The sequence below is a fragment of the Aythya ferina genome (assembly GCF_964211825.1).
Source record: "Aythya ferina genome assembly, contig: HAP1_SCAFFOLD_29, whole genome shotgun sequence".
Classification (NCBI taxonomy): domain Eukaryota; kingdom Metazoa; phylum Chordata; class Aves; order Anseriformes; family Anatidae; genus Aythya; species Aythya ferina.
In genome coordinates, this window is record NW_028181463.1 from 265,685 (window position 1) to 282,052 (window position 16,368).

The window sequence follows — 16,368 nt, forward strand, 5'->3', positions numbered from 1 at the left end:
CTACTGGAATATTACTGTAACAGTGTATCCAAAGATTTTCTTCACTGTATCCTTGAGCTCCTGGTTCCTCATGCTATAGATGAGGGGGTTCAATGCTGGAGGCACCACCGAGTACAGAACTGCCATTATCAGGTCCAGGGATGTGGAAGAGATGGAGGGGGGCTTCAGGTAGGCAAACATGGCAGTGCTGACAAACAGGGAAACCACGGCCAGGTGAGGGAGGCACGTGGAAAAGGCTTTGTGCCGGCTCTGCTCAGAGGGCATCCTCAGCACTGCCCTGAGGATCTGCACATAGGACAGCACAATGAAAATGAAACAACCAAAGACTGAACAAAGAGTAAAGAAAAGTACCCTAGCTTCCCTGAGGTAGGCATCTGAGCAGGAGAGCTTGAGGATCTGGGGGATTTCACAGAAGAACTGGTCCACAGCATTGCCTCGACAGAGGGGCAGGGAAAATGTGTTGGATGTGTGTAGGACAGCATTGAGAAAGCCACTGCCCCAGGCAGCTGCTGCCATCTGGGCACAAGCTCTGCTGCCCAGGAGGCTCCCATAGTGCAGGGGCTTGCAGATGGCAACGTAGCGGTCATAGGCCATGACTGTGAGAAGAAAAAACTCTGAACCAAAGAAGAAGACAAAAAAGAAGAGTTGAGCAGCACAGCCTTGATAGGAGATGGTCCTGGTGTCCCAGAGGGCATTGGCCATGGCTTTGGGCAGAGTGGTGGAGATGCAGCTCACGTCGAGGAGGGCGAGGTTGAGCAGGAAGAAGTACATGGGGGTGTGGAGGCGGTGGTGGCAGGCTATGGCGCTGAGGATGAGGCCGTTGCCCAGGAGGGCAGCCAGGTAGATGCCCAGGAAGAGCGCGAAGTGCAGGAGCTGCAGCTCAAGCGTGTCTGCGAATGCCAGCAGGAGGAACTCACTCACAGAGCTGATGTTGGGCATTTGCTGACTTTGGACATGGACACTGCCAAATGAGAAAAAAATATAAATAGAGTGTCACGAGTAATGTCTGTTAGCATAATTCAGTTAATTCACAGTTAAAGCCTTAAATTACCTGTTTCAAGAGGATCATTGTCTATCTCCCTGTCTGGAGCCCTGCTCTGTGCTTGCTGAATGTCCTGTACACTGCAGCCTCCTCTGCCCAGCAGCTCCCAATGAGCCTACTCTGCTCCATTCGAGGTTCCAAGAGGGAAGGTTCCTGGGCTCCCTCTGCTCTCCCTCTGAGTGTGGGGTGTTTGGCTGTGTGACTCTGTTGTGCGTCTTCCCTGTTCAATACCCAGGAGACAAAACCAGCAGGTGGATCATGCGTGTCTGGCTGGAGAAAACAGGGAGCATCTCCTCCTGCTTCACCCTTCGTGCACAGCACTCCCTGTCAGAATCAGGCACCACCAGCTGGCACACTGGGCAAGGGAGAGAAGCAGGCATGGGCAGGCAGGGCGGACCCAACCCAGTGCAGAGGCTGTGGTGTCGATGAGGTAGAGCCTGTCCTCACAGCCCTGTGCCATCTACCCTGCACAGACCGCAGAGGGACAAGAGCTCTGGAGTGTAAGAAGAGTTTGGAATATGCTCCTGGTCATATGGTAGAAGTTTGGGGGCAAGACCTGTATGGAGCCAGGAGTTAGACTCGATGATCCCTGTGGGTCCCTTCCAACTCAGGATATTTTATGATTCTCTGATTCTGTGCCTTCTTCCACGGAGGAAGGTGGAGGGGGCTGCAGCAAATGTGTCTACTGACACAGAGATTTAGGGTTCAGACACCCCATATTCTCAGCCCCCCAGGTTATACATGCTGTGACAGAAGCTGTGAGGGGAAGAGAGGAGACCAGGGGCTGCTGCAAGGAAGGCGCCTGCACTGCAGGGGATGGCAGGGAGGGAGCAGCTCCCTCTCACTGCCTGTCTATGTCCCTGCTGCCTGCAGTTGTCCCTGCCAGCAGCTCTTTCTCTGTCCCCACGGCTCCTCCCGTCAATGCTCACAGCCCCCATTCCACCCGCTGTGTGCCAAGCTCAGCCCTGCAGACAGCTGCCGGGGATGAGGACAGCTCTAGGGAGATCTCCCTGTCTGCAGGTCCTTAATGAATATCTCAGCAAAGCCCTGGTGCAGTGTGTAAGCAGAGAGAACTGAAGGGATGTTCTCGGGTTCATCACTAACCTGTTTATGTCTTATTCAAACGCAACAGGAAGCTCCATCACCTGGGCAAACCCAGCCACTCTGTTAATGCAGAGTCTGCCCCACAATCATAGCAGGATGAGGCAGGCAGAGAGTGCAGAAAGTGCCTTCTCTTTGCAGGCAGACCCTGACCTGCTCATCTTCTGTCCAAGGCTGCCCTGCAGCATCTTCTCCTCCACACCGCACAAGCCACGAGAGGCATCCTGGCAGCTCCTGGCCAGGCAGAGACATTGCGCATACAGAAGCCCCTTCCAGGAGCCTGCCCTGCATTGTCGTGCAGCCAGAAACTTACCGTGGGCAGAGCTGTGAAGGTTTCTCCTGCACTGAGCTCTCCTTTGCCCACAGCCTCCAGGCTGCCTGGAATCCCTTTCTGCCTGGGTGCCAGCTGTGGTCATAGCCCCCAGCCCTGCTGCGCTGTGCAGAGGAGCTGCTCCTAGGCACAGCTGTCTCTCTGCTCCACGGCCCTCTTGCCACGAGCTCTCCCAGCCCCATGAGCCCGGCCCAGCTCAGCAGCACAGCACCAGCCCAAGGCACTGCAATCACCCCTCTGGGGGCTTTGCTGATGAGCCCACGAACCTCAGGCACTCAGAGACAATTGAAGACAGCTCTCCAGAAGTCCAAGTCAGAGGCAAGTTTCCTGCAGTGTCCCCCTGAGGACCAGCACTGACACAGCCTCCCTTGGAGCTCGTTAGAGCAGAACATCGGAGGCAGTGAGGACAAGGAGACAAAGGCAATGTGAAGGTGACACTGATGTGTAGGAAAAGTGGATGTGTGTCAGCAAGCACAAGGGCCAGGCCTTGACCCATGTCCCCTGGGAAGGGAGATCCTTTCCGTTCACACCTTCACACCTTGCTCAGGGCTCTTTATGGTGCAGTAGGAGATGGGGATGTACATGGCCAAGTGCAGGAGAATGGTACAACCCCTGCCTGTTTCATGGGTGCGGGCGAGGAGGCAATGAGGCCCTGGTGCTTTAATGATAAGCTGTCTCCTCATAGGGCTCAGTGACAGAGACAACAGCCATAGCCATGGACACAAAGACCTGAGTCCTTCTGGGACTTTCAGCCTTGTCATAGCCCTTGATCCTCTCCAAATCAGGATTGCCTAGAGAATCCCAGACCTGTACCTCTTTATTGGCTATTTGTAGACACTTGTCCATGTGGTGTCACATCACATCTGAGCTGTCGGATAACTCAGATTTTCTTGGTGGCCATGCCCCTCGTAAGGCAGCTCTGTAGGAAACTGGCCTGGTTCCTGGTGAGCAGGCACCACTGCTCGTATGGCATCCCTCATGGAGGGTGTTCACAAGTCTATAGAGCAAGATGAGATATATCCGAGGGTGCTGAGGGAGCTGGCAGAAGTGCTCACCAAGCTGCCTTCCATCATTTATCAGCAGTCCTGGCTATCAGTCAACTGGTGACTAGCAACTGTGATGCTCACCTACAAAACGGCTGGAAGGAGGATCGTGGAACTACAAGCCTGTCAGTCTGAACTCGGTACTGGGGAAGCTCTTGGAGCAGCTTATCTTGAATTCCATCACACAACGCTTCCAGAACAACCAGGTGATCAGGCCCAGTCAGCATGGGTTTGTCAAAGGCAGGTCCCGCTTAGCAAATCAGATCTCAAGGTGTGACAAGGTGATGCTCGCAGTGGATGAGGGAAAGGCTGTGGATGTGCTCTACCTAGGCCGCAGTAAGGCTTTTCCATCTTTTCCCACAACATTCTCCAGAGAAACTGGCTGCTCAAGGCTTGGACAGGTGTACGCTTTGTGGGGTTAAAAACTAGCCCAAATTCATGGTAAATGCGAATAAATGCAGTTGGAGGCCTGTCCTTAGTGTCCCCCAGGGCCCCGTACCGCGGCCAGGTCTCTTCAATATCTCCATCAATGATGTGGATGAGGGGATCGAGTGCACCCTCAGTAAGTTTGCAGATGACACCAAGTTTGGAGTGAATGTTGATCTGTTAGGAGGGCTTGTGAGGCCACAACTTGAGTACTGTGCTCAGCTCTGGGGCCCCAATAAGGATGTGTATCTATTAGAAGGAGTCCAGAGGAGGGCCATGAGGATGATCAATGGGCTGCAGCCCTTTTCCTAGGAACATGCTGAGGAAGATGGGTTTGTTTAGCCTGGAAAAGAGAAGTCTCTGGGGTGACCTTAAAGAGCCCTTCCAGTACCAATAGGGGGCCTACAGGAAAGCTGGGGAGGGACTCTTCATCAGAGTGTCATGATAGGACACTTGTGTGAAGGTTGTGAGAAACAAGGAAATGTCACTGTCATTGCCCCAGGGCTGCAGCGAATCACTCTCTGGACTCCTCTGTCAGGGCAATGTGAACCCAGGGGACAGCAGTGAATAGAGCCCGCAGAGAGTGAGCCTGTCCGAGGTGGACTGACCAGAGCTCAAGTGCTCAATCTGGTGTGAGCAGGCAGAGGAGAGCTCTGCAACCCCAGGGCACGCGGCAGCCCCAGCAAAGGAGCCTGGCGAGTGATTCCTTGCAGCCCTGGGGCAATGGCAGTAACCCCATGAGCTGGGTCTGCCTCCCAGTCTGCCCAGCACGGCCCTGCAGAGTGCCCCCGTGCCCCTGGAACCCTGGACCCCTCGCCCTGCAGAGCAGCACCGTCAGCTGGGGCTGGGGCTGGGCAGGGGCTTCCACTGAGTGTCTGCTAGGCCAGCTGCAGACACGGGGCTTCTGGATGTGAGTGTGATCTTTGCTCTGAGCAAGGAGCTCAGAGACCACCAACAGGCATAGGGTTGGAGCATTGCCTGCAAGGTCTCTCCTGCCCGAGTACCTTACAGGACTGGCATGGAACTGGCTCCTGAGCATCAGAGAGGCTGGGAGCCCAGCAGCAGTGCTCCAAGGATCACAGCCAGATTACTTCTAGGTGGGCAGGTCCTGGGCCAAAAAGGGGGTGTTTTATAGGTCTGGTATTATGAGGTCAGTCGTACTTCAGAAATTCCTAATCCAGTCCTAAGTGAATGTCCATAAAGAGGATTGTGAGTTGAGCTCTTTCTGAAGTAGCCGACATGTCATCCCTTGAGTCCTGGCTGAGATCTCTGCCATTAGGCTCACATTTGCCAGTGCCTGTGACAGGCCAGAAGAAGACACGTGCTTTGCACTGTAGGCTGTGAGATCCACTCTTCCAAAGCACCTGGTAGGCCCCAAAGAGGAAGAGGTCTTGGATAGGAGTTGTCATGTCAGAGGTGTCAGCTTCTGTCTGACGTTATCCTTCAGGGCTGCTTTAAGTTTTCTACACAGATGTGGTCACTGCTTCCAAGATGCCTGTGGGAAACTGAAGCATGCATGAGGACCTGGGAAATGTTACCCTGGATTAAAAGTTACCCTGGATCCATTGGATGGCTTGGCCATCATAAAGTAACAATTGTGAAAAGGTAAGGGGGTTCAGGTAATATTGATGCTGCTGCAACACTGACTCTGAGAATACTCCCTTCAGACTCTTACTTTGTTTCTAACCCCTAACTGCTACTCCTCACCTTGACTGTAATCCACTACTCCTGCTTAACCTCAAACCTTCACTTGAAGCAAGTCTTCCATTTCAGATAAACCAAGCCTCGGTCTTCCTGCTAAAATGACCCCTCAAAAATACCATTCTCTAAAACATCTTCTATGCCACATTACAGGTAGAATAAGACCCATCCTCACAGATGCTATCAGCCATCAGATGTGCCAGCTGTAGATGACCCCTCTGGCAACCCCACCTGCATGGCCCTGCTGCCAGAGCCTCATGGTGTCAAGAGCCTGCAAATGTGTCCTGCCACACGCTGCCCTCTGTTGTTGCACTCCTCAGTGCCTCCAAGCCCTCTCTCATTCTCTCCTCTCACCTGTGGTCAAAGCCTCCAGCCCTGCTGCGCTGTGCAGAGGAGCTGCTCCTGGCCACAGCTGTCTCTCTGCACCACGGCCCTCTTGCCATGAGCTCTCTCTGTCCCACGACCCTGGCCCAGCTCAGCAGCACAGCACCAGCCCAAGGCACTGCAATCACCCCTCTGGGGGCTTTGCTGATGAGCCCACGAACCTCAGGCACTCAGAGACAATTGAAGACATCTCTCCAGAAGTCCAAGTCAGAGGCAAGTTTCCTGCAGTGTCCCCCTGAGGGCCAGCACTGACACAGCCTCCCTTGGAGCTCGTTAGAGCAGAACCCTGGAGGCAGTGAGGACAAGGAGACAAAGGCAATGTGAAGAGGACATTGATGTGTAGAAAAACTGGATGTGTGTCAGCAAGCACAAGGGCCAGGCCTCGACTCCAAGTGCTTCAGAAGGGAGATCCTTTCCTTTACAGGTTGCTCAGGGCTCTTTGTGGGGCAGTAGGAGATGGGGATATGCATGACAAGTGCAGGAGAATGGTATGACTCCTGCCTGCTTCATGGGTGGGGGCGAGGAGGTAATGAGGCCCTGGTGCTTTAAAGATCAACTGTCTCCTCAAAGGCCTCAGTGGCAGAGACAACAGCCATAGCCATGGGCACAAAGATCTGGGTTCTGCTGGGACTCTCAGTCTTGTCACAGCCCTTAATCCTTTCCACAGCAGCCTTTCCTAATCACAGAATTTCTAGGTTGGAAGAGACCTCAAGATCATCGAGTCCAACCTCTGACCTAACGCTAGCAGTCCCCACTAAACCATATCCCTAAGCTCTACATCTAAACGTCTTTTGAAGACTTCCAGGGATGGTGACTCCACCACTTCCCTGGGCAGCCTGTTCCAATGCCTCACAACCCTTTCAGTACAGAAGTTCTTCCTAACATCCAACCTAAAACTCCCCTGGTGCATCTTTAGACCATTCCCCCTCGTCCTGTCACCAGGCACGTGGGAGAACAGGCCAACCCCCACCTCGCTACAGCCTCCCTTGAGGTACCCATAGAGAGTGATAAGGTCTCCCCTGAGCCTCCTTTTCTCCAGGCTGAACAAGCCCAGCTCCCTCAGCCGCTCCTCGTAGGACTTGTTCTCCAGGCCCCTCACCAGCTTCGTCGCCCTTCTCTGCACCCGCTCAAGCACCTCCATGTCCTTCTTGTAGCGAGGGGCCCAAAACTGAACACAGTACTCGAGGTGCGGCCTCACCAGAGCTGAGTACAGGGGGACGATCACCTCCCTAGCCCTGCTGGTCACACTGTTCCTGATACAAGCCAGGATGCCGTTGGCCTTCTTGGCCACCTGAGCACACTGCTGGCTCATATTCAGCCAACTATCCACCATCACTCCCAGGTCCTTCTCTGCCTGGCAGCTCTCCAACCATTCCTCTCCCAGCCTGTAGCTCTGCTTGGGGTTATTGCGCCCCAGGTGCAGGACCCGGCACTTGGCCTTGTTGAACTTCATGCAGTTGACCTCAGCCCATCGGTGCAGCCTATCCAGATCCTCCTGCAGAACCTTACTACCCTCAAGCAGATCGACACACGCACCTAACTTGGTGTCATCTGCGAACTTACTGAGGGTGCACTCGATGCCCTCTTCCAGATCATCGATCAAGATATTAAAGAGGACCGGCCCCAGCACCGAGCCCTGGGGGACGCCACTAGTGACTGGCCTCCAACTGGACTTGACTCCATTCACCACGACTCTTTGGGCCTGGCTATCCAGCCAGTTTCTAACCCAACGAAGCGTGCGCCAGTCCAAGCCAAGAGCAGCCATTTTCTTGAGGAGAATGCTGTGGGAGACGGTGTCAAAAGCCTTGCTGAAGTCAAGGTAGACCACATCCACAGCCTTTCCCTTGTCCACCCAGCAATGCCAGATGTCAGCCCAAAAGTGCAGATCCCAGGGAGAAGTCAAGGCTGACCTGCCAAATCCAGACACAAGTGACCTCACAGTCCCTTTCTGTAACACGTTCCTGCTGCAGGCCTATCAAGTGCAGACACAGAAGTGATCTCTGCCCTTGTGAGGCCCCACTTGGAGAGATGCATCCACGACTGGGGCCCCCAGCACTAGAAGGATGTGCATCTGTTAGAATAGGTCCAGAAGAGGGCCACAAAGATGATCAAGGGGCTGAAGCACATCTCCTATGAAGAAAGGGTGAGAGAGCTGGGGCTGTTCAGCCTGGAGAAAAGAAGGCTCCGGGGTGACCTCTTTGTGGCCTTTCAGTACTTAAAGGGGGTGTATAAAAAGACGGAGAGTGACTCTTTGCTCAATCAGATAATGACAGGACAAGGGGGAATGGTTTTAAGCTAAATGAGGAGAGATTTAGACTACTGGTGAGGAGAAAAATTCTTCAATTAGTGGATAGTGAGGCACTGGAACAGGTTGCCGAGAGACCTTAAAGGTGCCCCATCCCTGGAGCTGATCAAGAGCAGGTTAGAGGATGCCCTGGGCAACCTGATCTCAATGGGGGCATCCCTGTTTATGGCCAGGGGGTTAGCAATAGGTGATCTTTAAAGTCCCTTCCAACAGGAGCCATTCTCTGATTCTATGGTCTCACAAACTATACCTCAAGCATGACTCCCATCCCATCAGCCTTCCTGTGGTCTCTCACCTGACCAGAACAGAAGGTGCCTCACCATCATCTTCAATGCCTTGAACATGCTTCTGCCCTTTATGGTTCCTATCTGTGCCACATTCCTACTGCTGGTCCATCAGCTCCAGAGACAGAAGTGACCTCCCAGCCTCCTTCACAGCCACATGCCTCCTGCAGGCCCAGCACATCTGGAGGCACACCTGACCTCATCCCAGCATTCCCAGCCAGCTCCTCCTTGTGACCTCTGATCTGATCACATACCTGTCACCTCACATACCTCTTCCAATGCCATGGGACTGCTGCAGGACCTCACAGTCCCTGCCCTGCCCCAAGGGGACAAGCAGCTGAAGTTAGGGATAGGAGTGGGGTTGAAGCTGAGATGTGCTGTGTGCATGGTGGAGGGCTTTGAGGGTTAGATGATCAAGTTAATGTTTAGGAAGTAGAGGTCACCCTCCAGGGTTAAGGGAATGGCAAAGGCTTCAAGGGAGGGATTTGTGTTCTGCTCAATGTGCCTGCTCAAGATCTGGGATAAGGACAAGTTTTGAGGTTTTTAATTTAGATTTGATCTGAAGTGTAGATTCCATAATAGCATTTTAATCCTTAGTTAGTCTTAATCATCCTTCTGTTTAACCTTCTTGCAGAAGATGCGCACTGGCAGATTTCAGCCCCAAAGTGCAGATCCCAGGTCTATGTCAAGGGTGACCTGCCACCTCCAGACACAAGTGACCTCACAGTCCCTTTCTGTGAGACGTTCCTACTGCTGCACTATCAAGTGCAGAGACAGAAGTGACCTCACAGTCCCTACCACGGTCACATTCCTCCTGCTGGGGCAGGAGATCCTGAGGCAGAGCTGAGCTCTCAGAGCACTCCCATCCATCTCCTCTTTGTGGCCCACAAGCTGATCAAATCCATGGCCCCTCACATTCATCTTTGTATGCCACGTGACTGCAGAGCAATCTCATGGTTCCTACCCTTCCTTATGGGTCAAGCACCTTAAGTGCTTAAGATAAGGGTTAGGAAAAAGGCTGAATGTGAATAAGTGAATGCAAAGGTATCAGGGCTTTGGGTGTTAGGCATTCATGCATGGGGTTCGGGACTAGGGCTCAGCTTTCTGTGATAGAGATTAATCAAATATTTATTGGGAGGGTTTGGTGTTTGGCTTGTGGTGTCAGGTCTGTGGTTAGGGTATGTACAAGTTCTTTGGTTTTGTTTAAGTCTGCAAGAAGTTTAGGGCTAAGTAGAGCATGTTAATGGTAGAGTTAAGGGCAGGGATCAGGGTGAGCAAGAGACTAAGGGCGATGTAATGAGGCTATGGACTAGTTTTGGCTTCAAGGGATCTTGTGGTCAAATATTAGAGCAGTGGATTCCTGTCAGGGTGTGGAGCAGCATTTAGCTTTATGGATTAACGTTACAGGTTAAAATAGGGCAAGGGCCTCACATGACTGCTTTAAGTCTGCTTTATGGTAGGATCAACATTACCTGAACATTCTTACCTCTGCAAAATCATTAGCTTCTGCTGTCCACGCTCCTTTGCCCTCCCACAAATCTCACATCTCTGTTGTCCAGGCTTCTCCTGACTTCCCCATATCAGTCATCTTCTTAGGGGAAGTTTGGAGAACCAGCATGGAGAAGGAGAGAAATGTCTGTAGGAGCACCCTGCACAATGCGCCCAGCAGTTCTGAGCCTAAAGGCACAGCTGACACCTCTGACATGACAACCCCTATCCAAGACCTCTTCCACTATGGGGCCTACCAGCTACTTAGAAAGAGCCGATCTCAGAAACTACATACACAGCAAGTGCCTTCTGCTGCCCTACCATGGACACTGGCAGATGTGAGCCTAAAGGCACAGATCCCAGCCAGGAGTCAAGGGTGACCTGTCAGCTACTTCAGAAAGCAGTCACCTCACAGGCCATTTAACAGCCATTTGCTTCCCGCTGGACTTAGTGTTTCTGATACACCACTGAGCTTATAATACCACACCTACCAAACACCCCCTTTTTGGGCCAGGACTTGCCCGGGTAGAAGTGATCTGTTTGTGATCCTCCAAGCTCACGGCACACCTGTTTGGCTCCCAGCCTCTCTGACACTCAGGAGCCAGTTCTGTGCCAGTCCTGTGAGGTGCTAGGGCAGGAGGGACCTTGCAGACAATGTTCCAGCCCTGTGCCTGTTGGTGGTCTCTCAGCTCCTTGTGCACAGTGAAGATCACGCTCACATCCAAAAGCCTGAAGCTGGCCTAGCAGACACTCAGGGAAGCGCCCTCCAAGCCCCAGCCCCAGCCCGAACCCCAGCTGGCAGTGCTGTTCTGCAGAGGAAGGGGTTCTGGTGTCCAGGGCATGGGGGCAGTCTGCAGGGCCGTGCTGGGCAGGCTGGGAGGCAGACCCAGCTCATGGGGTCACTGCCATTGCCCCAGGGCTGCAAGGAATCACTTGCCAGGCTCCTTTGGTGGGACTTTTTTGTGCCGTGGGGCTGCAGAGCTCTCCTCTGTCTGCTCACAGCAGACTGAGCACTTGAGCTCTGCTCAGTCCACCTCGGACAGGCTCATGCTCTGAAGGCTCCATTCACTGCTGTCTCCTGGGCTCAACAGAGGAGTCCAGTGAGTCCTGATGTGTTGGGATGCCTACTTCAGGAGTGGTTTCCACCCGAATGGGGCTTTCTTTAGAATTAGGAAAGAGCAGGAGAGAAAACTTCCACAGAGTGTACTTTGGAATTTCGGCATTGGCCATGAGAAGGAAGAAATGTCTCTCAAAGGGTAGTGCTGTGGTGCCAGAGGTCACCCAAAGAGTGTCTGTGATCAAACCATAGCTTTGTGTTTCAAGGAACAGCTAGTGAGGGTTGACGAGACATCGTTGAAATGATGTAATATCCAGGATGAAATCAAGGTGGTGAACAGACATAGGTATCTGCAGACTTCAGGGAAATAGGGAAAAGTGTGGGACAGCACAGCAAAGTCTGGAGAGGACAAAGAGGTGGGTACTGGCAAAAAGGACATTTTTGTCCCCTTGTCTAGAGCTTATGAGGAGATGAAATACAGTCATTGCAATGGGGCCTCATGGCTTTCTTGTGACCCTGTGCAGAGGCTGGGAGTTGTCATACCATTGTTCTTCCCGTGGCATCACACTGCCCACCACATCCCACAGACCCCCAGGAAGAGTCCGGAGCCAGACTTGGGGGTGCAGGATCTTCTCTCCCAATAGCTGGGGTCAGGTCCTGGACCTTTTACTTCACCAAAACCAACAAAGACATTTCTCAGCACAGTGCCTTTGCCTGTCTGTAATCAAGGCCTCCAATTATCTGCCCTAACATGTCCCCGGAGAGGCTTTCATAGTAACAGCCCTCAGTGGGGCCCATTAATACTCCAAGTCACTTCAACTTTTCCTTCTGACTTTGCCGTCTTACATTGTTGCATCACTCTCCTCTCAGTACCTGAGCTCCATCGACTCAGCACCAGAATACACGACAGAACTCATTAACATGCAGAAACTCCTAAGAAGCCATATCTCTCCCATCATTTTCTTCAAGTCTTCAAGCATTGTACAGCTAATTGCAGAGCTTTCATTGTATAGTTAAGAAGAAAGATTTCAAAGAGTATCTATTAGATATATGTCTCATTTTGAAGGGTGAATTTTGTTGTGTTTCAATTCAGATTGTCATTCTCCAATTGATAGTGATCTAGGGCTGCTCCTAAGGAGCTATACATAGGGAGCAAAAGCAGACTCTTGAGGTCTGACACTGCACGGACAACCTTGTTCCTCACCACCCCAGCCATGCCATTTCTCTCATTGTCCATCTACTCCTTGCATCACTTTTCCTTACATCAGACTTCTGCACTGAAGTCTGCAGCTGGATGTTACAGCTCCTTTGCACCAGCTCCCACCTGCTTTCCTTAGAGACCTGGCTGCACTCAGGTGCAGGAGGGTTTTCCTAATTCAAATCAAATCATGTTCCAATTTTCCAAAAAACGGAGTAAGCTCCTTCTCTTGTACGCCTCCTGTGAGATTGGCCTTTCCAAAAGGATGACTGCACAAGACCTATTTTATACTGACAGATAGGAAACTATAAATAATAGTGTTAGTATTAACCCATATCATATGAATTCAATGAGAAACGATGAGGTTCTAGCTAAGGAAATAATTAGACAGACAATTAAATAGATGGTCAAGCTGTGCTGCTTCTACCTGAAGCTCAAAGCAGCAACTGGGTTGGTGAGGGCGGTCTGAGTGACCTAGGAGTAAGGGGAGGACAAACCAGAGAACCATGGGGAGTGCATAGGTCCAGACTGGCAGCTGGAAAGGGGACATTCAGCATTGTCTGTTTAATCAAGACAGCTGGATGTACCTGGAAGATGAGGGAGCACACCATGATAGACAAAGCGACGACAAAGCAAGTAGAGGTGAACTTCAGAATTTCTTTTCCTTCAATGAATATACATCCTGAACATTCACATTTCTTCACGATAGAAATTACACTTCGTGTGTAATGTTTTATAGAAAGGATTGAAACATTTGAGGTGATGAGTAGTTGCTCTTTTACTTAAGTACTAAAGAAATTACTGGGTATTGAGTCAGAGCTTTGCTGTCAGACAATAAACAAGCAGGACATGCAAGAGACCATAGCCCTTTGGAGGATTCATATGGAGCCAGGTGGAGATACCAGAGCACCTCCACTGCCAGCAGTGGTCTTTGTCCCAATAACTCCAGCCCAGCCCAACACATGAAACCCCTTCAAAGACAATAGCCTAGTTCAGGGCGTTCTTGGGATTCACCTAACTTTGAAATGGCCACTGGAAAACCCAAGACACTTTCCCTTATTCCTAGCTGAACATCCATTTACCATCATGGGTCATCTTTGGCAATCTCAGGCTGAAAGGCTCAAGAGCAGGGCACTTCAAATGGCTGAGGCAGAACCCATCAGCTTACCCCAGTTTGGGAATCATCTCCTTCCAACAGGGATATGAAAGTCAAAAATGTGAAATGACCTGTCAGTTCTGTCCTGGTTTCAGTTAGGACACAGTTAATTTCCCTCCTAGTTGCTGGTAGGGTGCTATGTTTTGGCTTAGGATGAGAAGAGTGCTGATGACATGCCGATGTTTTAATTGTTGCAGAGCAGTGCTTACACCAAGGCAAGGACATTTCAGCTTCTCACTCTGTCCTGCCAGCGGGCAGGATGGGGGTGCAGCAAGAGCTGGGAGGGGACAGACCAAGGACAACTGACCCAAACTGGCCAAAGCGGGTAATTCCCTACCATCTGATGTCATGCTAAACAATATATAGGGGTGGCTAGCCAGGGTGGGGAGGCCAGACTGCTCAGGGTTAGGCTGAGCATCAGTCAGCGAATGGTGAGCAATTGCATTGTGCATTACTTGTTTTGTCCACATTAGTAGTAGTATTACTATTATCATCATTATTGTTATTATTATTATTGTTATTATTATTTTCCTGTCTTAATAAACTGTCTTAATCTCAACTCACAGGCTTCATTTTCCCATTTGTCTTCCCCATTCCAGAGGGGGAGAGGGGAGAGTGAGCGAATGGCTGTGTGGTGTTTAGCTGCTGGCTGGGTTAAACCACGACATGGGGTCAAATGATTAAATAGTGTATAAGGATTTGCCACTGCTGGGAATTTAGTCACTGTTCTTCGATTTACAGCTCTTAGATCTTGAACCAATTGGCATGTCCCATCAGCCTTTTTTTTTTTTTTTTTTTTTTTTTTTTATGGGTAATACAGGCGTCTTATGGGGGAACATACATGGTTCTAACGTCCCTCCATGTAATAGCTGATCTATGACTGGTTTTAATCCCTTCCTTCTAATGGAATGGAATACTGTTTTACTCTTACAGGTTTCTGGGATTCTGTTATTGGCTATTGAATCATACAAAATTGAATCATTCTAGCCTTATCCTAATGTTTAGTGCTTCTAATACTATCCCAATAACTTAACATTAGCCCTAAGGGACTATCCAGGTGAGTATCTGGTAATTTTCCCCCCTTTTTAAACCCCTCCTGGAATCCTTCCGAGTCTAAGAATCTGCTTTGTCCCTGACCCATTCCTGGAACTTCTTTTTATACAAATAAAGTTCCAAAACTCATGGTTGTGCCTGTATCTAAAGGTGTCTTTTGAGTGTTATCCCACCTACAAATACTTAGAACGATCACTTTGGTCCTTCACCAGCTGAGTCCCTCACGGGATATTGGAATCGCAGTTAGAAGACCTCCGCACTCGCTTCAGAACTGAGTTCCGTCTCAATCACACCGTTACAGTCACACAACCGAATCCACCCAACCAAAGGGCATACTCATGAAATGATAAATCCTTGTTTGGATCTTCGCATGCAGAATTACAGGTTTAAACCAGAGGAAGGGAGAGCTCTTTGTTCTTTACTTGCCTTTTATGTTCATAATCCTGCTGGGCTCTGTACTGCTCCTGGCAGAGGGCCACAACGAAACAAGGGTGGGAGTGCCTCCTTTAGCTGTTCACAACCTCGGGAAACAAGAGGATCACATCGGGGTCACCAAATTGTTATAAATTCTGAGTCAGTTTAGCATTATAAGATTTATTGAATATTTATTTAAGATTTATATAAGATTTATTTGTACTAGGCTTCGGAGGATAAGAGGGGGGTGAAGGAGAAAGGGAGAGTGAACGAGTAGGAAAAAATATCTTCCCCTTTCCCCTCCACAGATTGGCTCCCTAATGAAAAAAGGCAAGAGGTGCAATTGATAACAGTTTCCGAGATATGGTTTCCAAAGTATAGAGTCGATGACAGTGCTGAGTACAAATACCAGGTTAGGGTCATGACCAGAAATTTCATCGTCTTATAAGCCACTGTTACACCACACAGTACCATAACGATCTTAAAACAGGGCCTGGAAAGAATAAACAGCATGACAGAGAGCACATATGGAAAGTAACGTGCTATAAAACTCAATTTGGAAAACAGGCACAGCAGACTTGAGATTAAAGCAATCAGCAATGTGACTAGCAACTGTTAAGGAGGTCTAATACTTATACCAATTTTATTTTAACACACTCTGGTCAGATCTGTCGTTATATGAACCCTTCGAGCCCCATGTTGGGCGTCAAAAGGACTGCTGTAGTTTAACTCAGCCGTCAGCTAAACACCACACAGCCATTTGCTCACCCTCCCCTCTCCCTCTCTGGGATGGGGGAGAGAAATGGGAAAGTGAAGCCTGTGAGTTGAGATAAAGACAGTTTATTATGACAGGAAAATAATAATAACAATAATGATGATAATAGCACTACTACTACTAATCTGTACAAAACAAGTGATGCACAATGCAATTGCTCACCACCCACTGACCGATGCCCAGCCTAACCCTGATCACTCCCCTCCTCCAACCCCCCGCCATACCCTCCCCCCCCCCGCCCCAGCTAGCCACCTCTATCTATTGTTTAGCATGACATCAGATGGTAGGGAATACACCTTTGGCCACTTTGGGTGAGCTGTCCTGGGTCTGTCCCCTCCCAGCTCTTGCTGCACCCCCATCCTGCCCGTTGGCAGGACAGAGTGAGAAACTGAACTGTCCTTGCCTTGGTGTAAGCACTGCTCTGCAACAATTAAAACTTCGGCATATTATCAGCACTCTTCTCATCCTAAGCCAAAACATAGCACTCTACCAGCTACTAGGAAGAAAATTAACTCTATCCAAGCTCAAACAAGGACAAATGCTATACCTAGAGGGCACAAATTGCCTGAGATTAACTTGAGTTAAACTAGAAAAGAGAGACAGTTCATTA

General features: G+C 50.3%; 1 protein-coding gene across 1 annotated transcript; it reads right to left on the bottom strand.

Annotated features, from left to right (window-relative positions):
* Positions 1–939, bottom strand: LOC311428023 (olfactory receptor 14C36-like; the record flags this gene model as incomplete). Its single annotated transcript, XM_084539588.1, has 1 exon — positions 1–939. One exon carries the CDS (start codon positions 937–939, stop codon positions 1–3), a length of 939 nt encoding a protein of 312 aa, XP_084395714.1.
* Between the last annotated feature and the right edge of the window lie 15,429 nt (positions 940–16,368).